This window comes from Drosophila persimilis, unplaced genomic scaffold, assembly GCF_003286085.1.
Source record: "Drosophila persimilis strain 14011-0111.01,24,50 unplaced genomic scaffold, DperRS2 tig00000000-arrow-pilon, whole genome shotgun sequence".
NCBI lineage: Eukaryota > Metazoa > Arthropoda > Insecta > Diptera > Drosophilidae > Drosophila > Drosophila persimilis.
Genome location: NW_020825288.1, coordinates 28,221,282 through 28,248,564, shown reverse-complemented (window position 1 = coordinate 28,248,564; position 27,283 = coordinate 28,221,282). Strand labels below are relative to the sequence as shown.

Sequence of the window (27,283 nt, the reverse complement as noted above, 5' to 3'; positions counted from 1 at the left end):
GAATTTGAGGTCCAGCAGATATAATCACAGAAATCTCTCTTGTGGCTGGTGGGGTGGTGGCGTTTACTTATAAGTACAATTACCTACAGTCGCTGTTGTTGTTGTTGTTTTAGTGTGTGGCTGTATGAGAACTGCACTCTGCACTTGACACCAATTGCTCTCGCCTGACACAACCATCGATTCACATACTTCAAAACTTGTTTTGCTTTGCCGCGCTTTGCCGACGATGCAGTGCCAATGTAAGTCAAATATGTGGGGTATTTTGCGGGGGTCGAGGTCGAGGATGGGGACAATGGGCGGGAGACTTACCTTGAAGAGGCTGCCACAGCTTATCCTGCGACTGGCCGCTGGAGAGCTGCTGAGGAAGCGCGCATGCTCCGGATCCAATGTCAATTGATTGGGATTAAATCCGGAGTGACGGCGATCTTTGTCCTTGTCGAATTCACGGACAGCCAGGCTGCTGGGCGCATGACTTGAATGCCGACGGATCTCCGAGGCATTCATGGCGCGAACGCCTAGCAGGCCAGTGCAGGCCATGGCCATGCCACCGCCACTGCCACCGGTAGAGGTGGCAGACAGCGCGGCAACGGCAACGGGCTTGATGCAGTCGCCGCGCAACGGTGTCGGCGGTCTGACAACAACACTTATCTGTGGATAGTTGGGATTTACATCATCAAAGGATTCTTTCTTACACGACTCATCAAAAGTAATGCGCTTTACATCTTGTCCATGGCCCGATTTCTTCGTGGGCGATGTCGATTTCATGTTGCTGGTCAAATTGCGCACAGCTGTCGAGTCAACATCGTGTATTTCTATTTTAATCGCCGTTTGTGTGGACAATTCATCCTCGCTCGAAGGCATTGCCACACGGGGCACATTCGTTGGCGTTTGCACGCTTGCAATATCGTCGGTGTCTTCTTTATCGTTGGCTGGATCGTTGCCTTCGTTGCTCCGTTGCATTAGCATTAGCTGCTGTTGATTGGAGGATTGTTCATTGGTTGTAGTTGGTTTCGGTTTTTTCAGTGAAGTGCGCTTTTTGGGACGCTTTTGTTCATTGAGAGAGTAGTAGAGTAGTCGATCGAGGATAGTAGCACAGGAGGCACAGGATTTATATGTTGGTGGTGGTGGTTTTGCAGGATTGTTTAGAGTTTGATTTGAGGCAAGTTTCGTTTCGAATACACACGCACAAAAAGAAAAAGTTTTGAAGAAAAAAGAAGCAAACGGAGAGCAACAAAGATTTTACCATAAGTGGCCATGTCTGAGTACTTCCGATAACACCATATAATAGCTCTATATATATACTCCTTATACTACATACAAATGCACGCTAAATTTTCAAAACCCCACCTAAGATCTAAGACATACCTTGAAGCTCTGACGCGCTATATCGTTACCTTCCACGAACTGCGCCAAACTGCAGTAGCGCGGCGGTTCCTTCATTTTCTGATCATCGCATCGATTGTCTATCTCAAACACAATGTTCTCGAAACCGAACTGTTGTGGATTATCATCGCTATCCATCCGGGCGAGCCTTGCCATCCTGGGCGGCGAGGAGTTGCGCCTCCTGGGATGCGCTTGAGTGTGGGTCAAAGCACTCAGCGACTTCTTGCGTGGCGGCTTCGGGGGACCCACATGCTCCGAGCAGAGGGTGGTGGTGTCATCGGTTATGGTGTCCTGCAGGGCATAGGTTATATCGTGGCCCAGCACGGAGCTGATGTCATCCATAATACTCTCGCCAGGCATGGCCTCTGTCTCATCGCTGGTCTCGGGCGAATCGATGTGCGTAAAGTTGCTGGCATCGAGATTCTGTTAGGGGAATCCCAATGGAAGTTGGAAACATGTCTCCTCCATGAATCCATTTATCTTTACCTGTATAATGTCGCCCAAAGTCTGGCCAGCATCTTGCTTGTCAAATATCTCCGAGGCTACGCTGCATTCCTCATTGCTAATGGCCGAAAGCACGTCGCTGGCCTCGCCCGCCATCTCATCAGAAGAGGATTGATCCTAGAAACAGTTAAGGATAATCAAGAATGAATATCAATTGAATGATGCGAGATGGCAATCCTCTGGAAGATGGCAAACGTACAGTGGTGGTTTGTGCGGTATCGGTGTCAATGATTGTTAAACTTGCGCTTGAGTATACATTTTGGGAGTTGGGGGTTACGACAATGCCGGGTACCTGCAGATTACAAGTGTGTACCAATGTCTGCTTTTCGGTGAGCATGTTATCCTCCTTTTCCACATCTAAAATACTGCTCTCCTGACTCAAGAGCCTCTCCTTTTCCTTATCTTTGGCGTTGTCCATCTCCCGGGTCATGTAATAGGTGCGTTCAAATACCTCCACGGGTCGATAGTTGGACAAGGGATCCACCAGAGGCTCGCCTGTCAATATGGGGACTCTCAAAAAGTCCACTTTGCGATCGGTGGGCGTGTTGTCGCCTCCATCGCTGCAGGGCGATAGACGATTGCCAGCATCGTCAATGTTGGCCCCGCCACTGAGCGACATGCGGCCCATGCGATAGACTGTCTCTCCATTGGCCCCCTCCTCTATCTCTTGGATAACATCGACCCCTGAACTCCTTCGACTGTCCGCGAATTGCCGTGGAGCTGGCAGATTGATGCTGTTGAAGAAGCTCTCATCCACCGAATCACGGCGGGTGTCCGGCAGCGGAGAGATGCAGGTCAGGCGAGAGGTCTCCATCGTGGGGGATATAATATTGATGGGTGGTATTATGGGCAATGGGGAGCCACACGGAGTGGAGTCGCCGGATGTATTTGTTGGCAATTTGAGGGACTCAAAGGGCGTGATCGAGAGCTTTCGCTGATAGCGTTTGGGTCGGCCTGGCTCTGAATGCTCCACCACATTGTAGATGGCTCGCTTCACGCTATTTGCTCGGCATTGGAGCGCCTCCTTTTCGCTGGATCGCAATGAGCGACTGTTTCGACGTTCCTTGGAGTTGATTTGATCTTTTTCGGTCTTTTCGATTGATATGTTTGGGTTGCTTGAGAGGTTAAATTCGAGAAGTTAGAGAAGCAAGTTAGAAGAAACCGTTTAAAATGGACTTACAGTAAGGATGGATTGGCTCCCGGAGTAGACGGAATACTTCGCGCTATAAGACTCCTGATGGTGGCTATCAAATCATCACCATTGTGGGCACCCATCTCCTCCTCCTGCAGAGCATCCAGTAGCATATTCAACTTTTGCTTCAGGATATCGCACTTGACGCTCAGCTGTTCGTCCTCCTTGTGATGCTCTGAGATGCGACCCACCAGATCGTCGACGGTGTCGCAAAGGTTCCGGGTCGAAGTGATCAGCGTCTGGGTATCATTCGTCTCCACAATGAAGCGCAGATGGTGGTTCGCAGAGGTCACCATCCCGGTGAGCATGGCCTCCTGTTCCGTGGTGATCGACATCTTGGGTATCTTTGGGACTGCAATGGCCTTTTCAAACACCATGATGCTCCAGCGATCCAGCATTTTGGTGCTGGCAGATTCATATCGTTCCAGAATCTGCGGCAAGTGGGTGTCATCATCGCAGCTGGAGCCCCAGCCCAAAACTCTGGCCAGATCGTTGCCAGTTCCCAAGGGCATTACAGCCACCTGGCATTGTTTCTACAGAGAACAGTTTAAGGATACATTTATGGTGAGGATAGGAATTCGTTTCGTCTAAAGACTCACATGCATGTTAAAACGATCGATTTCGCTGAGGACCCATCCCACGGAACCATCGCCCGAGCAGACCAGAATGCGAAACATCTCAAAGTGTCGAAAGAGTCGCAATCCGAGACTCGGGCCCGTTGAGATCAGATCAAAGACCTGGGCTGGATTCAGGAGCTGCTTGAAGCGTCGCAGGAACTTCACGCCCTGATTATCGCCGGACTTGGAGTTGACAAAGACTAGGAGGGGCGAGAAGTTGCCCCTGGGGCTGGCCACATCCCAGGCATCATCGGTGCTGATCGAATGCACACTAGTCGGCGGGACCACGGATAGCTTGGCCGGTCCAATGGGACAGGCCACCGCCATCTGTGGTCGACAGGCCACATGGCATGTGGCCCGGCACCAGAGGCACCTCCAATCCTGCAGTCGCAACACAGAACCGCATGTCTTCTTGCATACGGCACACACTGCGGACACTGGCAGATTCCCCTCCATCCACTGATGCGGCATAATAATGCCATCCGCCTGCTCAATGATGTCCTTTCCCACACTCGCCAGCGTTGTCCACTTGCAATTCGCAATGGATTTAGCCGCACACCGCTTGTGCACCTTGCACTTGCACACCTCACAGCTGAGGCCGTGGGATGTGACTCCGGAGAGCGCATCCCTGCAGACATTGCAGTAGGTGGGTCGCGCATGCGAGGTGGCATACCAGTGATGGTGATTCGACAGAATGTCATGCTGTTCGATGAGAAAGCTGTCGCCACGCGGACGCTGCGGGGCCGTGGCCGTCTTCAGGGAGCCCAGCCAGTCCTCCATTTCGCGTCTGGATTCGGCGCAAAGCACCAGAGAGCGAGTGGGTGTGATTATCTGCAAGAGAACATGGTATTAGAGAATATGACAGGAAACGACAGTAGAAAAGAATCTTAGGATCAGATTAGACCTGGGATTAGTTACGACTAGAGACGGTTCAGAGGAACCAAGAGGAAGATTTCAACTTAAGATGGGATTAAGATGTAAAGCAAAAGGCGGTAGTAAGGAATGCTTCAAGAGATGAAACATGAGAGAGGAATAAAGACAGTAGTGGATGTCCTTTGAAATTTCCCCTTAAAGAGAGTAAGATGAAACCCAAAAATGTGTCGTGAGGACTCCTTGGGTTAGTCCTCTCTTTATGGCAGTAACCTCAAATATGTAACAACACTAATTTGGACTTAGCCCACAGCTGAAACTGAGTTTCATACCGTTCTCGTACTCGTAATGTACGTAAACCATACCTCACATACTTTGGAGGGGGACAGCTTATTAGTTGTGTAATCAAATGAGGGTTTATTAGTGTAGACGGAGGCATCATTAATATGCTAATGCTGTATTCCTGCTAAAGGATAATGCGCAGACAGCGGAGTGCCAGAGACATACATAAGCGAATTCCAGTGCCAAGCCCCTAAGTAGGACAAGCCGCTGTATAAGCCCGTTGAAGTGTCCATAACATAACCATAGCCCCACCCGCCCCAAACACAAAACACAAGAGTAGCAAGCATAATTAATATATCCAACCTTCGACCTTCAGAGGGGGAGGGTAACCGCCGTGGGTTACCTTAGCGGATTATGATGGGGTTGTTCTCTGCCCTGAATTTATGACGCACATGTCCTTCGGATGGTCATATCCTTGCATACCATCCACAACAGCGATATTTTCATTATTTTTCTGCGTTTTTCCCCCTGGTTTTTGTTGTTGCATATTTATAGCATTTGCGGTCAAGTTTGTTGGATAATAAGGTATTTTATTGACTTAATGGACTGCCGGTCTCCTGTCTAGACACGGTTAACTTATGACTGTGTTTTTCAACACCCATTATTTTCAGTTTTAATTAGATTTCGTAATTAAGTTTTCTCTTCTGTTGTTTTTTTGAAACAGGGAAAAAGGTATTAAACATTTACAGGATGTGCTCTTTGGAGCGACAAACCACACATTCCAAGGCACCACAGGCGCCATTCACAGTGCCAAATGCAGTTGACTTAACCAAGAGCTATGACAATGACCGGTTGACATGCCAATGTCAGGAGCTGTGACACGACAACCGACGACCTCACTGAGTTGAGAGTGGTTCCAAGTGGGAAACAGAGAGAGAGAGAGAGAGTAAGAGAGAGTGAGAGGGAAAGAGAGAGAGCGAGTGCAATTGGCCCACCTTCATGTCATAAACCGCACAATGTCGGTCTCTGTTGTGACAGCAAAGTGAGCTCTCCGGGCCAATCGACTTGGGGGCCAAAGTGGCGACAAGACTTGGCCACAAGCCAGAACCAGAACCAGAACCATCGAGCCGGATGTGGCTCTATATAGCTTTAAGGCTTTCATATTTGCATCAATAAATCATGCTTGTGCCCCCCGAAGGAAAGCCAGAATCAGAAGACGATGCCCCAACCTCCTCCGTCCTCAAGTCGGAACGTAACCGCAACGCTAATTACATTTTAAACGTATTAATTACAAACCGACTCTGCCTCTGAGTTGAGGCTTTTGGGGCCCCTGCATTCGCCATCCATAGATCCTGGAATTTGCAATCAAAAGTGGTCTGGCACGGTTGGATGGGTCCTGTTGCCACCGCCCGGGCGCGCCCGCCTGCTTGCATATTCAATGTTGCAATTAATGTGCAACCACAGCCACAACGCCACCACCCATCGAACCTCATGGCCTGGCTGTGGCCTTTTAACGACCTCTGTCTCTCCGCCGCCACTGCCTGTCTCCCATGTCTGTCGTTTTTCCTGTTTTTTCAATTAGTCTAATGTGCAATGGTTAAGTGATTCCCAATGCACGTGCCTTGGGTCTGGGATGTTGCCTGGGCCTGGGCCTGAGCCTGAGCCTGGCCCCGGGCACGGTGCACCGTCCTCTCACTCTCACTCTCTGACTTTGACATTTGCAACATGGATTTGCTTTTAAGCGTAAATCCGGCGCGTGCGGTTCGTTTGTCAGTCAGCCGCCAATTACCCAAGCCCGCACGTATCCTCTCTTTTTGCCACAGGAAAACTGGAAAATTTATTCGTACTGCAGCTGCATTCCATTTCCGATTTATTTTGGGGCCATTTGAGGTTTATTCTTGTTGAAATGTGGGTACAATTTATTGGCTTAAGGAGTGGATTTTCTGCCATTTAATGGATGCCGTGGCTGTAATTCAATTTAAATTAAAGAACAACATGAAATGGTGTCTCTTTGGGAATCTCTTATTCAAAGGATAAAGTCCCTTCTCGCTAGCTACCATTTTAATCACATTTTCATATTTCATTGATGGTGCTCACACTTTTTACGCCGGTTCTGGCCCCTTGGGCCATCACCTATCGGCGTCGAAAACCAATCTGTGGGCTAATAAATTCTCGTTTGTGTATGCCCCACCGAGTTTTAGTTCTTTGTGTTGACCCGATCACAACGGTGTCTGATTGCAATTTTGCGCTTTTTCTAACATGTGTGTGGTGCTGCTACAATGGCATCGTCATCGCCGCGGGTCTCCATTTGCAAAGCGACAAAAAAAAAGAAGAGTGGGAGAGAGTGCCCGTAAAAACAGGGCACGGAACACAATAAAAGCTGGCAGCGACAGCTGCTGCTAACTGCTATGCGAATGGGGCGACATACAATGCAGGTCTCTAGATTCCACTTCTGGCTAACATTTTACGAGGAAAAATATACGTATTCCAATATTCCAATCAATAAAATAATTTATGACCGCCGGCATATGCAAACTGTGGTTCAGGCAAGCGCAATGAGTGCCATTCAAATGGAAAGGATCAAAACTTTTGAACGATTAATTGGGTGTTTAAACAGTAGAATTAATTCATTTAAAGTCGGCCTTCAATCAGTTGTTCCCGTGATGCCAGCTTGGAGGTTTCCAATTGTCAATATCAGCCATTAAGGTCTTTTTGGTGGATAGCTGTGTTGTGGGCGTGTCACCCAAAATAATCGCATTAAATTTTCGGTTTCGGTTGGTATGTGTTATCGTAAATCGCTCAAAGCTATAGACACAAGCCGGAGCCTCATCTCGAAGGCACAGCAGGTCGCGCTCTCCAATCACATAAACAAACACAAAGCAAACCGCTAAGATACATGCACAGTGGTCTGGATTATCATGTAACATAATGCTTTGAGCCTTTTCTGATACTCAAATGAAAGGTGAAGCTGAAGCCTCTTCTACAAGAAGTGAAGGAGTTCCTCCTGAAATTTTTGAGGTGAAATGAAAAAAACTCATTCTTGGAAGTTCTTCCACTTTGGGTAAATATTTCTTAAGTGAACTTGAACATTTCTTTAAAGAACTTAAGTGTAAATAAGCTGTCGCACACCGTGCAATCTAAGCACCTGAATATTTACAAACTTTTTTCAAGGTGGAAACCTACAATTTTAAATTACTTTACTTACTTTTAAGGGAAAACTGTGCACCACTGTGCCACTTCAAACCCAAGGCGACATATGCCAGAATTCATTAGGGCCAAACACCGATGTGGCGCCCACCCAAATATTCATGACAAGGAGCAACAGAACAGGCAGAAGCCCAAGAAGAAGCAACAGCAGCCAAATTACGCATACGCCGCATTGTCCCCCAGCGAGCACATCAAAACCGCCAAAAACACGTCTCCTGTTTGTACATACTTATATACTAGTATATGCATATCTGTATATATAAAGCTACGTATATATTTATGTACATTCCATGGCTTATTTCTTAGTAAACCCCCCGAGAGACAGATACACGTTCCCATACTTATTTTTTCATTATCACCGCAGAGTCGAAATAACTTTTGAAATTTTAATAGCCGCCTTGGTGGAAAAGGGCCTTCGGCTGTTTGACCAAAGTTTTCGTATATGTACTATTGAAATTTTCTTGAAACTTTTGCCAAAGTTCTTTAAAAATTCTATGTTGGTTGAATTTTCTCAATGGAAAATGTGGTGCTTTTTGTATGAGAAATGGTTGTCGTTAAGGACAATAAGAAGAGTTTCAGGTGGAAAAATACCTGGAAAGCTATTGAATCATTCACTTGTCTTTGAATTTGTATTTTTTTTTATTCGGAGAAATAGTTGTTAGCTTTTCAAAACTGTAGCATTCAATTTTCCCAAAACTTTCAATGTTTTATACAGGCAAATAGTTGGAGTTACTCTTTAGACTCTTTGTAGTATTAGCTTTATATGCAATTGGGAATCTTTCATGTTGAAAATGTACCTAATTAGAGTTTGAATTGTATGTCACAGGCTGACTACATACATAGCTCTAACTTTTCGTACTCTATGAATAGGAGAAACACTTCCCTAATTGCTATTCAAATTGACTTTACTTCTTCTCACAGTCATCTCTCATTTGCAAGTCTAAAGATTTTTAATTGCTGAAATGAAAAGCACTCGAAGGCAATTTCTATTTATGTTTTATGAGCGAGAGCTCATACAAAACGTTTTGTCGGATTTTAAGATTTCCTATCCTCTATTCAGAGGCTTCCAGGAATTGGCCAACGAGGGCCAGGAACAGGAACACATAAGCTCGACTAAAGTTAAGTACTTTGTCAAAGACTATCAACACATTTCCCTTGGCTTCGTTGTTTGGCAACTTTTTTCCACCCAGAGTTTTTTATTTTTACTTTTTGTCTGCCACGAAACATTTATATGGCTAAAATGTTATGAGTTGTTTTTTTCTCTCTGCTTTGAGGAAAATTTCAAAGTTCAAGGATATGTGGACAGCCTTCAGCAGACCTTAGGACTGAGGACTGGGTAGGAGACTGTTTTACAATTACCTGGCACACACACACAGGTTCTCGTGATTGTTTCTAAATTTTTATACATATTCCAACTGCTGGGAACAGAGCCTCCCCACGAGCCAACAAAAGGAAAAACTAATAATCCAATGCTTGGCTTTGTACGCTTTTCATTTGGGTTTCCTTTTGAACAGTTTTCTTGGAACAAGAATGTTAAAATGTTTATGACATACGAGTAGCTTTGAAATTCAAATTAAATTTGGAAATGCTTTCAACAGAACACATGACAAAACAATGGACAACACACATTCATTTATTAATTATGCTTGTTGCGCAGAAATTTCTCATCAATCTTTGGGAGCCAACCCATCCATAAAAGCCACATCACCACAGCAACAAGGGTACATTTGGCAAACCCTTAATTAAAACCAAAGGCCAACAAACACTAATTGACAAAGCAAATGTCATTTGAACTCAGCAAATTGGCTATATTCTTGGTAGAGCATTCAAAACTTTTCACACTCCCACCCCTGCAATCAGTGGAAGTCTAATCCAATATTGTTGACTCCAAAGTTGATGTTTGTCAAACAATAAACAAGGATGGAAATCCACCATTCAATTAGGGAAATATTTGTGATTGTGGCCATAACTTTTGCTGACTCTCTGGCCTTCTAGCTCTGGAAATCAACTCAGTTTTGTGGATACGTAGAGGAGAGAATGCTGCGTAATTTGCAAAACGAACGAGTAATGTTTTTTGGGGGGAAGCAGCTGCTCTGAAGACCGGCATTGCGTATACGCAGTGTGGTGCGCCAAAGATTAACAAGAGTCGGGTCCCACAGCCTCCTTGCATAATTGATGTCAAAGAGGCTGGCTGCTTCGATGTGTTCGTGGTGAAGGCAATCAATCAACTTGAGTGATATTACAAATTCCATGCAACAAGAACAAGAAAGGAGCAAGCACTTGAAAATTGTTCGTTAAGTGGAGTTCGCAAATTATTATTACCTCGCCAGAATGTTCTTTGTTACAGCTCACATTTTCCCTCCCTTCAACATGCAAATAGTTCACCAACCCATACAATAGACCTCTCTCTGAAGGTGCCAGCAATTTGAGTTAATTAGGAACCTAATTAGAGTACACCAGAAATGCACTTAGACATCAAGGTAAGCTGGTGCTCTGCCCCCAAGCCGTTTAGCTCATTAAAATCTACTTGTTAGCGACAAACAAATATAGTATTTTGCAAGCCAACAAGTCGGTCATTATAATGCGTATTTCCATTCAAGAGCCAGACAATGGCATAAGAAAAGAAAACATCTGAGCCTTTAACTTTTCTTACGAACAAGATTTTCTCTAAGATTGATGAATGAAAGGGCAATAAGTTCTACAAAATGAAAGAAGCTTTTGTATAATTAAATGGAAATGCAAATGTAAATGAAAAGTATATTTTGAGCCACTGTTTCATTTACTTTTAGATTTTACTTCAGCTTAAGGAACACTACAAAGGAATTCGAACAATGCGTATACCCTACGTTACTCGCAGTTTTACAGCCATGTAAGCCAATCCATCCAAGCCAATCTGTAAACAACATGTTTGCACCATTGCCATTGCCATTGCCATTGCCAAGTAAGTTCTATCGTGAAGCACATCGAGAATCGTCTTGAGGCTTAAACCGCATTGGGAAAGGGATTGTTAACAATGCGCTTACCGCTCGACAAACCTCTTATGGGTGTCGTGTCTCTATGTGGCTGCGTGCAAAAGTTTGTGGCACGTGGCAGCCAGCAGGTAAGTTGCCACTTACGTGCGGTCTTAAATGTCTGACACAAAGTTTAAACGGCTTTCGAACGCGAAAGGAGTGTCTAAAATGTCATCCATTTGCACTCCACCTGCACTGCATAGAATTACTATTTTAGTCGTTTTTCAGTGGAAATGGTGGTTTATCTATAAAATTTGTTTCGTTTGTATATATATTCTGAATGAATGTTTAGCTTATTGGTTTTTTTTCTGTTATTCTTCAGTGACACTGACGACTGCAACGAGGTATAGATTTTCATGTTTGCTGCGGTTTATTGCTGCTGACAGGCATTGCCATTGACAGGATACTCGTACAATACAGCCTTGTGGACGGTCCTTGTGTAAAAAAATTGAATGAAAATAAAAACCTCTTTTGCCAGACATTGTTGTGGTTTTTTTTCCCTACATAAAACTTTAAGCAGTCCCAAACTGATGGGGAGTTTAACTATAAAACTTTAAGCAGCGTGCAGACAGAAAGAGTTTTTCAGGCTTTAAGAGAATCCTTCAAAAAAGAGGGTCCTTCCCTTAAATAACACCTTAACCAATTCCCCAAAGGCTTCGCAGAGTTAGGAGAAGCAGATAAAAGACAATAAAAACCATGATGGGCGCCTGTAGCTAATAACATTTTCCCCGAATAATGGGAAAAATCAGAAAGAGCAACAGCAAACCTTTTGGCAATTTCCTGAGCTCGCGTATACGCTCGGCTCGGCAAATTTATTATTTATATTATAAAGAGATATAAGATATATATAAGGGTTTTTATTATTGGCCAGGTTCACGCAACGGAAACTCCCACTCGTCGGCTAAGCATTCCATTTCCCCAAGATCTCTCCTCTTACACGCATACACACACACAAAGCCCCTAATTTTTCGCATCAAATGTGGCGCATTCGTGTGAAAAGCAGAGAAAGGCACAAAATTTAAATAAATAAATATGGAATACGAGCAGCAGACTCTGTTCGTAGCAGGAGTTTTTCTACTTATGCTAATTCGGCATGAATTTTGCTTCGATTTCTTTTGTTTTCCGCCTTGGCTTTCGGGGTTTCCCCATTTTTGTGGCTGTATTGATATCGCTTATATAGAAGTAAAGAAAGAAACCTTAAGGTAGACCTGAAGGGTGATCTGGCTTTTCCTGAGTGAGGAATGATGACAAACAGGAAATGGTTATATGCTTATATGTATTCGAGTATCCGTCGGTTTTGACAGAAGCGTTTTTTTTTGTTTTGGCTTTAGTTACTTTTCCGGCCTTTCACACTTTCTAGAACAGAAGCAGACGAAGGTCGGCAGGAGAAGTAGAAGTGTAAGTAGAAGTTTGCCAAATTAATAGCTAATAACGTGAAGTGAAACAGGTGGGCCGAATAAATTGCCAAACTAATTAGGCCGAAGCTCCTAAAGCCAAATAAAATATTTACGCAAGGCCAAAAATGCTTGTGAAGGACCCAGGACCAACTTTTCGCATTACATTTTTATGGCTTTGTATTGTTTAATTAGGTCTAAGGAATATTTTATGAATAAGTCGGTGTCGTTACTTCTCACTTACCTGAAAACTATGATTTACGTTCTTGATTCCACACTCAAAATAACACAAATCCGAAAGGTCAATCTCATCGAAAACATCGCACTGTAAAATATATATGAAAAATATTTCGAGATTAGAAAATATATAAATACTCGTATTTAGGTAGCAGTCAAAGGCTGACCAACCCTTTTGCCACATAATAAAATATTGTTTTTAATTTTGTAGCAAAAAATTCGTTTGTGTTCTTTTTCTTTGTTTAGCTTTCTCTCTCTCTCTCTCTATGTCTCTGCTGTTGGCACAGAGCCAAGCCCTGAGAAGAGAAAAGTGTGTATGTATATATCTTCCGTGGTGTCTTCCGACTTAATGGAATGCTTAAAGCCGGCCGCCGGCTATTTTGATGCGGCTCAGAACTCAGACTCTCTGACGGCCTTGTTTTTTTTTTGTTACTCTGGACATGTATGCAGAGCATGGTGTTGGCATCATGCCTTGCAGGTCCTTTAGGAAATTGAAATGTTTCACGCACACACAGCACAGCGTTGGAGAGGCCGGCAGATAAATGGATATTTACGAGGCAACAAAAGCCAGCAACAATTGCTATTGTCGACGGACCCAAACACATAATAGAAATGTGACAATGGGAAGGCCAGAGTATAAGGCAATGCCAATACAAAAACTCACAGCCCAATAGGCAGAACCGAAAACAAAATCCACTACGAACCCAAAACCCAAAACCCAAAGACAGAGTGGACGGAGAGAGCCCGAGTCCAAGCCCGAGTCTAAGTCCAAGTCCCAATCCCAAGGTTTTCCGTATACTCAAGTAGTTTTTGAACATGCCGAAAATTGGTTTTCTTTTGACTCGAGTGATTCAAAAAGTTTGATTTTGTTTGCGGGCCCCAAGGTAACAGAAGACCCTTCACAGAAACACAGAAAATCATTTTCCCGGAGGTAAGCAAACAAGTTTTGTATTATTTTTATACATTTCTGTTTTTATTTTTTATTTGCCTCAACTCCCAGACCAATTAATTTTTGAGTATTGTTTGGGAAAACAGAGAACTTTTAGTGAGGTACGAAAAAATCAATTGAATATTGCGCATACGCCGTGTATGTCAACCTCCACTTTAATGGCATTTGTATGTCAATCTGCTGGATGTCTGGCAACCGTGTACAAGTATCTCTAAGAAGACAGGTATCTCTGTCTGTTCCGTTTTTCCGCATTTCTGTTTTTCATACATATCTGTGTGCTCAGCCTTGGCATAAATTATTCATGGGACGACAGCTCTCTGTGGCTATGTGTGGACTTCCTGGGTGTTTTGCTGTTTTTGCGGTATTCTGTCAGTGGTACATTGCGAGACTCTAGACTTATTATGACACTTAAGTACTTGAAATTCCATCTTCATTTTGAGGTATTTTAGGTTTTCAGGGCGCTGCTGTTTCTGCGTTTTCCCCATTGAATGGGGAGAAACCCTAATTCCTGCCACAAATCCGTAATAAGTTGCTTTGCCGTATAATTGATTGAAAACACAGCCATCACTCAAAACCCTTGGATATGTACGCACACATATACTGTTGGAGCTGTAGGGTGAGTGAGCATTACAATAATTAAACTTATACATAAGCAAACCAGCAAACCCAGCATGGACTTGCACACACATGTACGATGTACATGTAGGTACGTGCACAGGAAATGGGGGGAAATTACCAACCATATTCGCGTCTGAAGGATGTGCGCCTTCCCTCAGCGGTGGCTGTCAGGGCAGCAATCGTTAAAAATCAGCAAGGATTTCGAGTACTTTCAGAACTCAAATTGTTGGCCAGGGCACCATTTCGAACTTGAGCTTGTTGGCTGGTTTAATAAACTAAGAATTCTCGGATTTTTGTATAGAATTCTTCTTCAATAATGTACAGGGAGAGGTCTGTATCGTAAAAACACTGGAAGTTCAATAGATGATTAAATGTAGAATGGCTTCAAAATGGTAAGTGTATCTCAATCTTCGACCAATCTTTCGTTTTTTCCATATTCATCCTGCCACTCTCCAATATCTGTGTCTGCTCTCAACAGTCTCCACGTTTTCCTGTTTGCTCCGCGTTTTCCGCACTTGTTAAATTAAGTGAGTCCTAGACATTTTCCGTCTGAATGGATATCGCAAAATCTTTAGCCTGCCGCCGGCACAAGCGGCAGAAGTCCTTCCCCTTCAGGGATCTCATTAAAAGACCAATAAACGAAAAAAAATATTTGTTCTGTTCTCTTCTGTTCGACTGTGTGTATGTTTTTGTTTGTACATTTCTTCGTTTTCGAGTGTGGAAAATCAATAAAATAATTATAAAAGCAAACTGTAGGAATTCCGTAGCAATTTTTGAGTGGAAAAACACGACACACACATTGGGGAATTGAGGAAGACGGAGTCCCTTTTTTTCGTGTTTGTCTGCTTTCCTCTGGGGGTCAATCACAGACATCACATTAGGGCAAATTGCTAATTTTCTGTGTTATCGGCTTCTCGTCCCCTGGCATTAACCCAACTTTGATTGCATTATACAGAGATTTTTGTTGGAGAAAAACTGCCTCAAATAATCATTAATTTGCGCACTTTCCAGGGTTTTTTTTGGGTCTCTGCCACCTGGCGCACAAAATACTTTTCCTTTTCTTGCTTATTTACTCATTTCTTTTGCCTTTGCTTTTTCTTTGGTTTGTGTACAGCTTGCAGAAAAGTTTTTTGTTGTTGGAGGCCATTCATATCCATTTCTTGGCATTACTTTCGTCTTGTTTGGTGTGGGAGGAGAGGGGGTTCTCTTGGCCATTTTTTGCACGCCAAATCACTTAATGGGAAAAAAGATCTGGCAGTCATTAGAATTTAGTATATTCGAGTCTGAGAAACTGCTGACTCGTTAAAGCCCCACTAATTGAACACCATTTTCGGTAGAGATTTGTGCAGGTTACTCAAACTTCAAGTAGAACAAAATCAGAGAAAAACTTCAAGAAAGTTCTTTGAAATATACCAAGGCAATCTCATTTCCACATTGATATCAGATTGATGGGTAGACCACCCATCTCCATCTCCTCTCCATCTAACTTCTGTACTTCCTGCCCTTCGACAGAACTCTCTTGTCTCTTTCTCTCTCTCGATAAAGTTGTTCCTTTTGAACTGACACTTCGGGGAAAGTTTTGTTCGCAATTGCATTTCAACTATTTTCAGTCGGCTGAAAACAAGGCAAACATTAAAGACATTTGCGTTGTGACTTTTCCAAAGTCCTTTTTGCATTTTTCCACCCGAGAGAAAAGTTTTCTGTCAGACAAATGGAGGAAACTGTTTGCCTGGCGGATTCCCAAATGGGACAGGGCCATGAGCATCTCCTCCTCAGCCCCATCCCATTGGCATTGTAATGATGGCGGGGTATAATTTGTATTAAATAGCTTTTGGCTACCCTTCAGGGCACATTTTCTGTGGGTGGGGATTTTCTTCTTATGCTGGGCGGGGCGATGTCGTGTAGTAGGTGTCTGCGGGGGCGTGCCACGTTTCATTTGGCGTGTCGGAGTGGAGAAGCTTGAAAATTTTGACATTTTAATGGCATAACTTGGTGGCCGCACCCCCAAAAATACTTAAATACACCTCACCCATTCACTCCCGCTCACTCCCATCCACTCCCACAGATCCCTCCCCAGACCTCGATTCAAATTCTAGTTATTAATGTGCCATAACATCGGCAGCCCAGCCATCCCCCGCTGTGTTCTGCCTGCGGAGGCTCCGCTCCTCGTATTTAAATACTCGCAAAATGTTAATGTCGTTGCAAGTAGTCCCTGCCACATACCACCTTCCCCTTCTGGGGGCTACCCTTGATTTAAATTTACAATATTCTAAATAAAGCAGGGCCGCTGGTGCCATAAATTGCCATCTCAAGACCAAATTCTATTTTAATGGAGAATATGAGACATAAATCAGAGCCAGGGCCTAAGCCTTCGGGTAAACTGAATATTTGGGATTAGAAATTGTGGAATTTGTAATCAAAATATGGGCTTCCAGTGGCCATACATTATTGATTGTTCTACTGAGGATACAGTGAGGGAAAAATAGGCAAAAGAGAATAAAGTTTTCGATGGAAATGATAGTAGAAAATAAAATGTAGAAAAGATGGAAATAGTAAAATGATTGAAATGAATTTAAAACTATATAACTATATACTTTATTTGATTGGGAGTGATTTGGTCTGGATTGTAGAACATTTTCCTTCTAGTGTTTTCCAGTGTACAAGTATTCACGCCTCCCATATCATTCGCACAAGCAATTACATGTGACCCACTCATTGCGAAATGAACATTTTCCCCACTGCATGCGTTTTTTGTTTTTGTTTTAAACAAAGCCCCAAGCCCCAGCCAGCAATTAGAAGCATTTAGTCGTGCTTCTGGGTTCTGGCTGGGGTATGCGGGACAGAGGGACCTGTACAGGGCACAGTGCCAGCTGTGTAACCTACTTTGAGAGCCGAGCCTGAGAGCAATTTGTCACGGGGCTCACGGAACGAGACGGCGACGGCGGAACAACTGCTGTGACCTGATTCAGGACCGCAGTTGGCGGAACATAGGAGCACCTCCACCTCCTCCGACCAGCGACAATGCCGACTGGCTGACAATAATTGTGATTAATAGCAAGGGGCGACATCAGCGAATATCTTTTTGGAGGCCATTCCGATTCGATTTGGTAAGTGGCGTTATTGTGGCTCAAATGCAGGCATTAATGACAGTCACACACACGTTAAGTATACGCCCCGTAAACACATTGTCACAATATAATAATGTTGATGAATATATATAGGGAAAAGAGAACAGCAAAGAAGGGGAGACAGATCCCTTTTCTTATTGGAATTTATTGGTTTATCCTCCACCCGACCGCAGATATGTTTTCCATCCATTTGCATTCGCATTCGAGTGGTCTATAAGGACCATTGTAGTACATTCAACTTTTGGCTCTTCAGTTTCGGGATAAAATGCTGCATAAATAACACTTAAGTAGTGCTATGCCAGGCAAGGCAGCAGACAGAAAAAAAAGATATTTAATCTACCATTTGTGTTGTTGTGTGCCTCATGTGCTTTTGCGATTGTTTTGTCGGCTCTTGAAATGCAATAAAATTCTCTGAAGCTCCCAAAAAGATATTTCACAACATGATTTCACTTGATTTTGCTTTCTAAAGAGCCAAACGCTATTCGCAATAAAACAAAAATGGCAGAAAACTTTTTATTCAATGAATTTTAGAGTAGAAAATGTTGCTGCAAATTTAATATTTTTAAGAATCTCAAGCGAATAACTTTTAATGCTGCAAAAAAGCAGCAAATTAATTGGCTAATTGATTTCAGGAGCTAGATTTTCCTCTTTATACTTATCATGCATATATATTTTCCATATAACATTTCCAAACAAGCACACACAGAAGGCTGAGCCGTGATTTATGCAACTTAATTTATGAGTTTCATTTGTGTTTCCACGAAAAAATCACAGAATACATGAGAGAGGGAGTTACCGAGGAACATACAACATTTTACCAGAGCTTCTGAGGGTTTGGTTTTTCGCCCTGATTCTGGTTCTGACGAGGAAAAACCCACATGACCTCGTTTCGGGTTTGATAAAATGATGTTTCCCTTCACACACACGCATACCCACAAATAGAGAGAAAGACAGAGAGAGAGAAAGAGAGGCCCAGGGACTGAGGGCTGATAAAAACCAAAAATGTTTCCGGCCAAGATCCGTCGGCACGACGACGAGCCAACTTTTTTTTGCTTTCCTGTGTGTCCAGTGCGGGTCTTCCTGGCAGTGTCCTGCCTATACGAGGCTTATCCACTTGGACAGTCAGTCCAGTCTCTCTATGCCTTATCCGCATGGACCATATACTCCCTCTATGAGGCTTATCTTCATGGACAATCGCCTCCCCCCATGGCTTATCCTCTTTAGCACTCTTCTCTTCGTATGTTCCCATCCTCTTGGACCTCTTGGACAGTCTCTCATTCTAATAAATGTGCATTAATTTGTCCCTAAAAAAAGGAAGAGCGTTTTTTTCTGTGCCTTGCTGACTGTGCCGTGCCGTGCCACGATTGCACATTATAAATTAAACATTTAGGTTGACAGTTTTTTCTCTTTCACTTCCACTTAATATAAAACATGCATAGTTTGCAGACAGTAAAAATTATATGGTGCTCTGTGTACTCAAATAATTTATTCGCTAGACAAGTGGGAAAAGTTTTAGCAAGGACCGTGCACGAGGACCTCCAACTTTTTGACAGCATGCGAAATAATAGTAAATGATGCTCTCGGGGTCCCTGCTCTCGGGACTAAAAACGGATGAACTTTTCCCTCCATGTTGGGAACTTTTTCAATAAACGATAGTGTTTTGCAAGCCAATAATTTGGTCAAGTTTTTAGGGGACATTAAAGCATAAAACACTTAAAAGCAGACACATTCATAAAAGAGCGTGTTAAATGCTAGGGATGGCGGTAAACAAAAATATAATCAAAATCGAAATCAGCAAGAAAAGGAGCATGAAACCGAAGGTACAGCTACACTGAGGCAAAAACTGAACTTCTGGGAGTCTTGAGACATCTTTGCACATCTCTTAAGACAGGGGTAGAATCTGAAAGTAAATAAAATCTACCACCTTGAATCAATTTTCCCTGATTTCCGCTACAACTTTTCATTCCATACATTAGGAAGATGATTTACCATAGACTTAAGATTTCTCCCTCCCAGTGTAATGGCTGAAAACCCGCCAACGAGCACGCATCTCCTTAATGCCGTAGCAAGATTTATATTTTAACCGTAAATCCTCGCATAAATGTTGATGCCACGTAACCAGAGAGAGTGTGCCGCACATCAATTTGGGAATCACGCGCCCCTGAGCGACTGCCAACACCTTTCTAGGTCCGTCGGTCCGTTCCTCCCACATCCATTTACCATTTTACAGAGGATTCCAGAGTGGGAGCGGGGGCTCAGTGGCAGGATCAGCGAGGTGTTAATGATAACTTGCCCCATTTTCTGAATGTATTTTGGCAGCTGGAACTTGTGTGTGGTGTGTGGCTAAGCTCGGTTTGTGTATCTTTTTCAGACAAGCTTACTCGTAAATTAAAATCCTAGCTGCATTTTGCATAGTGAAACAGTTTTTTAATATCCATACCAGCGCAAGCAAAATGAGTTTATTTTTAGTTTATTCAAGTTCAAAAGTTGTTTCCCACAAACCAGAAAGTTGGAGCCACAATCTCTACTCTCATTCGATTCTGGACGGGAATTACTTGCTAAATTCAGTTTCGACAACGATGGCCAAACAAATTTAATAAATAAATTGAGTGTCGATGAAATTACAAACTTCATCTTCATTGAATGTCGTTGACAGAATTTTGATTGATTTACTGGCGGCTCAAGGCTCAATCAAAAAGTTAGCCATCGTCTGGTGTCGTCTTTCGTTAATACAATTTATAAATCGAATCTAGTCTACAAGTCGGTTGCACTAAATGGCCGTATAATTGACATATTACCGAACCGAATCAAGTCGCACTGAAAGATGAAGGCCGAATACTGGTCTCAAGTGTCACTCACTAAATCATTTATTTCCAAGGCTAGAAAGGAGATTTCCTTGGCAACGCTCTGGCCGGAAATTTCAGCTGGCTTTCAGCTCTCTCACGCCCCGTGTCATGCGGCTGTCACGAACCCCCGACCCCCCACCCAACAAATGTCACACATTCCCATTCCACTCCTCTTGGAAAAAAAGGGAAAATTCGCCTTTGTTGTATCCCCATTTCTTTCATTACCTTTTTGGTGGCTGAATGAGAACTTTTGTTTGGTGGAAAGAGGCCTGTAGAAATTGTCTTGGCCTGAAAAGTTTTTGTGCCTAAGCATTTTGTTGCCGCACGACTGCCCGACGGGTCCCAAGCCAAATGAGGGGTAAGCAAGTTGTTTCAACCTTTCCATCTTGTTGGGTTTTTGGGTTTTCGCTTCGTTTTCGGCCAAAGTAAATGTATGCCGTTTTGCATTATTTAAAATTTTGGTTTTTTGTGTTTATTAGAATGGGGGAAAGCTTATTCTTTTTTATAGAATATTTCAAAGAAAGTTTTGGGACGAGCGAAAAGTGCACAAATAATTATGATATTCGTACATTAATTTAACAAAAAGAAATATCTAAAATAAGACGAACCCTTTTAAAGTATTATTCTTTTACGGATGAGCTATTAGCCTTGGCGCCTGAGGCAGTGCCAGGTCTCGCTGTCTCTCATTGAGTTGAGTTGTCTGGGAATGTTTTTTGGGGTATAGAAATTATTTGAGAACAATTCCCGGCACCTTTTCCGCCCGTAGGCATCGCTCTGGCCATCAATTAAATATTCATGCGCCCGACTTAACCCTTTGGCTTTCGAATGAATCAAATATGGAACGGTTCTCTTACAACAAAAGATTCGCTGGCCCTAATTGCTTTCCATTTACGTAGATTCTTATCCGCTGCGGGCTCTGGGCTCTGCATCGGTGCCTGGGATTGGTGGACAGCGAATTAATGCGCTACAATAAATTTGAGACCCGCACAAAAGACAATGACCTCGGATTGGAGATGGCGGTATCCCCGTGACCAGCACCAGAGCGACACCGATGATTGAGCAGCCGCCTCCTGACTAAGGCTCTGTCTGCTGGTCTCCCGCTGGCCATTAATCAAGGTGAAATGTCAATTTGGTCGAACATAACTCAAAATGCGATTGGTAATGGAAATGTCGGAGTCGCCTGCCTCAGACGGAAATGTTAATAGAACACCTCTGACTTTGCCCGCAGCAACCTTGAAAGTTACGTGGGGCCACACGGCGCCGGAAGTCTCGCATTTCAGAAAGTGCATTCGGTGGCTGCGGCTTTAGCGGTGGCTGCGAGAACGTTTTCATTTCCGTTTGGGGCCCCAGGTAGATGGGTCTCGTACATCCTTCCCACCCCCTTTTGGCCTTTGCCAAGCGCTTGGCTTGGAGTCCTCTCTGACCCTTTGCCGCTCGTGGAATGGAGCCTGCTGATGGCCTCTGCCGCGGTGGCTCCTGTTGGCCTTTGGCGCTCGTGGTTTCCAGGCTTCTAATTGCAGTGAATGATGCGCTTGATACTTGAGTGGAACAAATGAATTTCCGCCTGGTTGGCAGGGGACTAATGAGTGCATGGGTTATGGTTTGACCGCAGCTGGTTTCAATTTATTTTGTGGCATCGGTTATGTTGCATAAGGCCTTCCTCAGCACTATTCCCGAGCACTTTTTCCACATATACACTCACACAGGCCTAGAGTGTTTGCAACACTTCAACATCAACGTCACGGCGTCTCTGTGGCCACGTTTTGTACTGCATTTAGTACGCTTGTTAGCGTAATGCACCCTTGAGGCCAGAGGCATGCGGAACGCGGCATCCCCTTAGACTTTTCCTCATCCTTCGTGAGGGGGAAACCCCCATAGGAGAGGTCCTCCTCCTCCATGTCATCGTCCGCTGGCGTCCTCGTTCTTCTGGCACATTCTGCGGTGTCTCCGTCGTATGCATTGAATTTAAATAAATTTATAAACTCAGAAAGCTGAAAGGTTTGAGACGCAGCTAAGCTCGAAGGCTCTCCAGTAACGTGTTGTAGCCTTGCCTTAAATTTGCATATGAAACACAGTTTTTGATAGATTAGTCACTTAAACCAATTGATAATCGATTGTTAATGAATAAATAATCGAAAATTTTCATGGGGAAGTTCTTTCAGCTTGCTCTCAAGAGAAAGCTGCTTAGAAACATGCCCTTCCCCCGATAAGTAACTCTGACTCCTAGGGGACTGTGTATCCTGTTCCAGGCAATGGCAAAGTTTTCCCAAGTTGGTCGTGCGGCCTGCATACAAACAGGAGATTAGGCGACCTGAGGCATTTAGCGAGAGACCTCAGACGCAGATGTTGACGACATAAATGACGGCTAAGCCTCCTAAGACATTATGATGGCTAGAAAAGGGAGCAGAAGCGGAGGAAGAATAAGGACCATGCCCAGAGGCCATGGCAATTGACCAGGCCTAAGAATTAATATCATTTCTTTGACAATATACGCGTGTGTGTACGTTGGCATTGTGTTGCCATTGACGGTACTGCGTGTGGTATGCGTTATATTTCAAATGGGGCATTAAATTGCTTTGTGTCCATTGTCCCGATGTCCAATGTTCGTGTTGAATTTATTTATTTGATGGCGATCGTATTAATTCGACAAGTTCTGCCACTGACACGTCATCTACGAATACGAGTATTGGTCTGCTGATTTGTTTCATTTGCGCCTGAATTCATTTTGGTCCTTTGATTAAAATAATATATTTGACACAAGACGGAGAAGGTCATGTCATCGCTTTGGACTTACGACTTAGGACCACTCATGCGTGTCCCCAGACCAGGAGCTGGGCCTCTTCAGCCATATTTTCTTTTGAATTCAGTTGTAAAATCACCCAAGACAAATATGAAATTTAGATAAGAACACAAGGCAGGGGACGAACCAATCTCTTGTCACGTAGCATTGAGTGACGGAAGAAATATAGAAATAGATGTACTCCCAAGACATTTATTCCGTTCACGTGCAACAAATGAACAAGTTCATTAAGTGCAGGATGTTGTATAGGGGGAGGGGTAGTGCTTGTTCCACTACGGGTCGATGTTTATGCAGTCATTAAAGTCAATAAAGAGCTCCACGCCATATGCAAAATGAGTAGGCCCAAGAGAAGCCTACGAGCATGAGGCACACGAGGCCGGATATGAGGCTCCTCCTATGAGCAGGGGCGTCGCTACATTTATGTTGATTAAACTAGCGCCAGCTGGCTTCACTGGCAACTGGAACGCATCATTCGAAACTGTCATCCACGTCAGTTGGATGCCAGACGCGAACAAAGGGAATGGGACTGCGACTGCCAGGCAGCATTCAGGGAGGGTCCTGGGAGTCCCAGCGCCTACATCCGCTTCCATCTGGCTGACACTTTTCATTTGGCTGCAGCTTTTCGTAGCAACGCACTGGCAATACTCTCTCTTTCCGAGTCTGTGTGGCAGTATGTTTAAATTGTTCAATGTCAGGGTAACTCTCGCACCAGATATTGTATTAATGCCTGGCCTTGGATTATGAGCAGGCATTGTGTTATATTGTGCTATTGAAATGTTGAATAAGACTAAAATTTAAAGGTCAGAACAAGACCAGGGGACAGAACCGAAGGTAAATGTTCATTCGAAATCACTTGAGTGGAATTAATTTGAATTTATTGTCACTTTTTCGTGCATGCATAATCCCCATACAGTTTTCTGTTTATGCAGTTTGTCAAAATAGTATCACATGTGGCTGCTTTTATTGTTTCACAAAATTTGCAGGCAGACCCTCATCAGAATATTGATTTTGCCCTTTCTACCGAAAAATACCGAATCTTAAAAAGTTTCCCCTTCTTTTGTGCTGTTTTTGGCACGTGACTTTGTAGCCCGGAGCCCTTGTGTGACCTCATTTGTGTTTGATTTCGGGCTTCTTCGGGTCGGCGGACTCATGTGTCCATAAATTAACCAAAGGAAAAACCTTTTCGAAAAACTAAGCCTGCAAGTTATGCACTCGCCAGCTGAGAGCTGAGAGGGTCCAGTCCGTGCTGTGTCCTTGCACAGAGAACATGTGCAAATGATATGCAAATTGGGCAAAGTGTGCTCAACAATTGTGCAATCTCTGTTTTATTTAGTAGAATTTACAGTCCGTTTAGTTCACTGCAGAGGTGGTGGTGGCCTAAGGATGCACGGCATTTAATTTAAATGTTGAAGGAGAGAAAACATTGCTCATACGCAATGTGTGCTGCACAAGAAGGCCAATTTAGAACAGAACAATCTTCGGCAGCTCTTTCTGTGTTGAGCTCTCCAATAATTATCATGGAAATTAATGCAAAATGATAGAGATATCTGCAGTTACACTTTGGATTCCTTGCACATGTTCTCTGACCTGACAGCCCTCCAATACAGACATCCTCGTTTGGCTTTCGACCTCCATTGCATGTTGTAAATTTAACCTTTGTGGCTAATTTTAGAGTCACACCATAGCCCGTGAGGATTGCCAAGGCAAAACAAGTTGTCCGCCGCTTTTTCAGCTTATGAAAACTTAATCTCCTCTACCCCCCACTAGCAAAAAAAGATACTAAAAGGTAAATGTGTCCGCCCTCAATGACTACTGACGTCATTCGGAAATTTCAAACTATTTTCCATTTGAAATTGTATTTTTGTGTGAATTCACATTGAAATGATTTTCTGCTGATTAAATTGAATAATTAAATTTCCTGTTATAAGTCGTGGAATCTGTGTATACTGTGTAGTTTTTGGCAATTGAAAATCATTGAATGAATAGGAGGAATGTTTCAGATAAATTATGCATTTAATCAATGGTTATTTTATGCTGAATTATTACCATGAATAATTCATAATTTTATGCTGATTAAAAATTTAGGTAAAATTGTATTATTTTGGGATGCCACTTTTGGCAATTGTTTGGCATTCAATAATTTTTGTAAATGTTTTGTATGAAATATGAATCTAATAAAAGTTTGGCATAACTCTTTAAAAATCCCTGGAGTGACTGAATTTCCTTAATTATTCTGTGGAATTTTTCAAAACAATATTTGGACCATGAAGTTTGATGCAGTATTTATATGAATAAGGGGAATCTAATCAATTTTTCAAAGCTTTACTTTCGGGAGCTGAAATCCCCCGTCTCATCTTTTGAGCCCATTGTTTCAGGACTTTTCTCCTGGGATTGTCGGTATGTTTCATTTCATTTTTCTTCTTCATGCTCTCGAGGATAACAATAAAATCCAAAAATGATTTGGCAAATTTTATTGCTGCTCCACGAGTCCCAACAAAAATTAGCCAAAGCACGAAGGAAGAGAGAGAGGGAAAAGCGGCACACATGCACGTAAGTCCTCCCTGAAAGGGAAAGTCTAATCTGCTCCGACACCTGGCCACAGGACACGAAGAGGACAACGACATGGCAATGTGCTCATTGTCCAACGGTTACATTACAAGCTTTCAGGAGCAGCAGCAGCAGAGAAGTAGGATGTCCTCCTCGTACTTGACTGGAGCGGGTGGGTAAGAAGGTGGCATGTAAATTTTTCAACACACTGAGCACAATAAACATTTGCACATGGCCGCAGGATAACATCCTCTTCACGGGTGTGACACTGTGTGTGTGTGTGTGTTTGGCCCAACATCCTGGGGACACGCACATGGCCATGGATGGCATGGCATTCGAGGCACGCAACCATTTTGCCACTGGCAGCAGCACGAGGACAATATCTTTCAGGTATGTAAGTTCTGTTTAGTCCATTATCGGCGCAGAGCTTATTCATGTATCGTTTTCATTGGGTTCGCCCTCTGTCCCATTTTAATTTGCACTTTTCCGACCCTATTCCTATTCTGTTCATAAATATGCGTATAATTCTCTTTGTATATATGTCACTTTGGCTGATTGTTTGGCAGCCCCTTCTGCATGGCCTTAACAACCACACATATGCTCAACATACACATATTGTTTGGCTATACAATATGAGTGTGTGTCTATTGGCCGATGTGTCTGTGTATGCCCTAGTAATTAGCCAGAAAGTGCTGCTTCTGTTGCCATTTCAAGCAGGAGACCTGGGCAATGAGAAGTTGTCAGACCCCCAGCAGACAGACACAGACACCGACACTGCTACTGCTACTTCATCTGCTTCCAGACTCAGACAAGAGGTCACTGCTCTGTTGCTCAATTGATGCGGCTCTTTTTCACACAATGGGTATTGTACGAGCTAAGTCCCTCCAACAGTTTTCCAATGGAATCCGTCTACACAATTCAGACCTTCCTTAATCCGCTCGATGTAGTTCCTTGCTCGTTCGTTTATTTCGTATATATCTCTTAAATCTAGTGATCATAATTCAGATCGTTTTGGCTCGATACTATTGATACTATCGATTGCGCTTCTTTATACGTACATAATGTAACGCGCCAACTTCAAATTAATTCACAATTTTTGTACTATTTACATATTAATTCAAATCTTCAAATTGTTAACCATTATTAAGTAATTTAATCCTATATTCTATTAAGGGGCGTCAACATTCTCCCCACCTTGGAAGCTCCTTCCAACATTAAGTTCATCGGCATCTGTAGGCAGCGGGCAGAGCTTATGTACGTTGCGCTTAAATAATCCAGTCTTGGTCCTGAGTGTTACAACCCGAACTGCACCATCAGCTCCTGGGTGTAACTCTGCAACTCTTCCCAGCAGCCATTGTCCGGGCGGAGCGTTGTCTTCCGCAATAAGGACCAGTGTACCAAGTTGAATGTTGTTGGCTACAGTGCTCCACTTTGTCCGCTTCTGCAGCAACGTCAAATATTCCGCCGACCAGCGGTGCCAGAACATGTGGTGTACCATTAGAATGCGTTTCCAATGGTTGCTCATGGACAGTTTCAACAGTGCGTCGTCTACTGGTTCTACTAACGCGTTCAGGGGTCGGCCAACCAAGAAATGACCGGGAGTTAGCGCCTCGAAGTCATTCGGGTCCGATGACAAGGGATGCAGAGGTCTAGAATTCATCACCGCTTCTACTTGTGTGATGGCAGTCGCAAGATCTT

General features: G+C 43.5%; 1 protein-coding gene across 2 annotated transcripts in view; it reads right to left on the bottom strand.

Annotated features, from left to right (window-relative positions):
* LOC6594708 (diacylglycerol kinase eta) overlaps positions 1 to 27,283 on the bottom strand; it is a 46,825-nt gene that overhangs the window by 3,369 nt on the left and 16,173 nt on the right. Inside the window, exons 3-10 of one of the 2 annotated variants that reach the window (XM_026994970.1) lie at positions 12,705 to 12,785; positions 3,679 to 4,527; positions 3,068 to 3,612; positions 2,087 to 3,002; positions 1,870 to 2,004; positions 1,366 to 1,806; positions 721 to 1,044; positions 310 to 648 (exon numbers count right to left, since the gene is read on the bottom strand). In XM_026994970.1, the coding sequence (XP_026850771.1) occupies positions 310 to 648; positions 721 to 1,044; positions 1,366 to 1,806; positions 1,870 to 2,004; positions 2,087 to 3,002; positions 3,068 to 3,612; positions 3,679 to 4,527; positions 12,705 to 12,785 (3,630 nt within the window). Of the gene's footprint in view, positions 1 to 309; positions 1,045 to 1,365; positions 1,807 to 1,869; positions 2,005 to 2,086; positions 3,003 to 3,067; positions 3,613 to 3,678; positions 4,528 to 12,704; positions 12,786 to 27,283 lie in introns of both variants that reach the window. The other variant, XM_026994969.1, reaches the window with a different exon arrangement.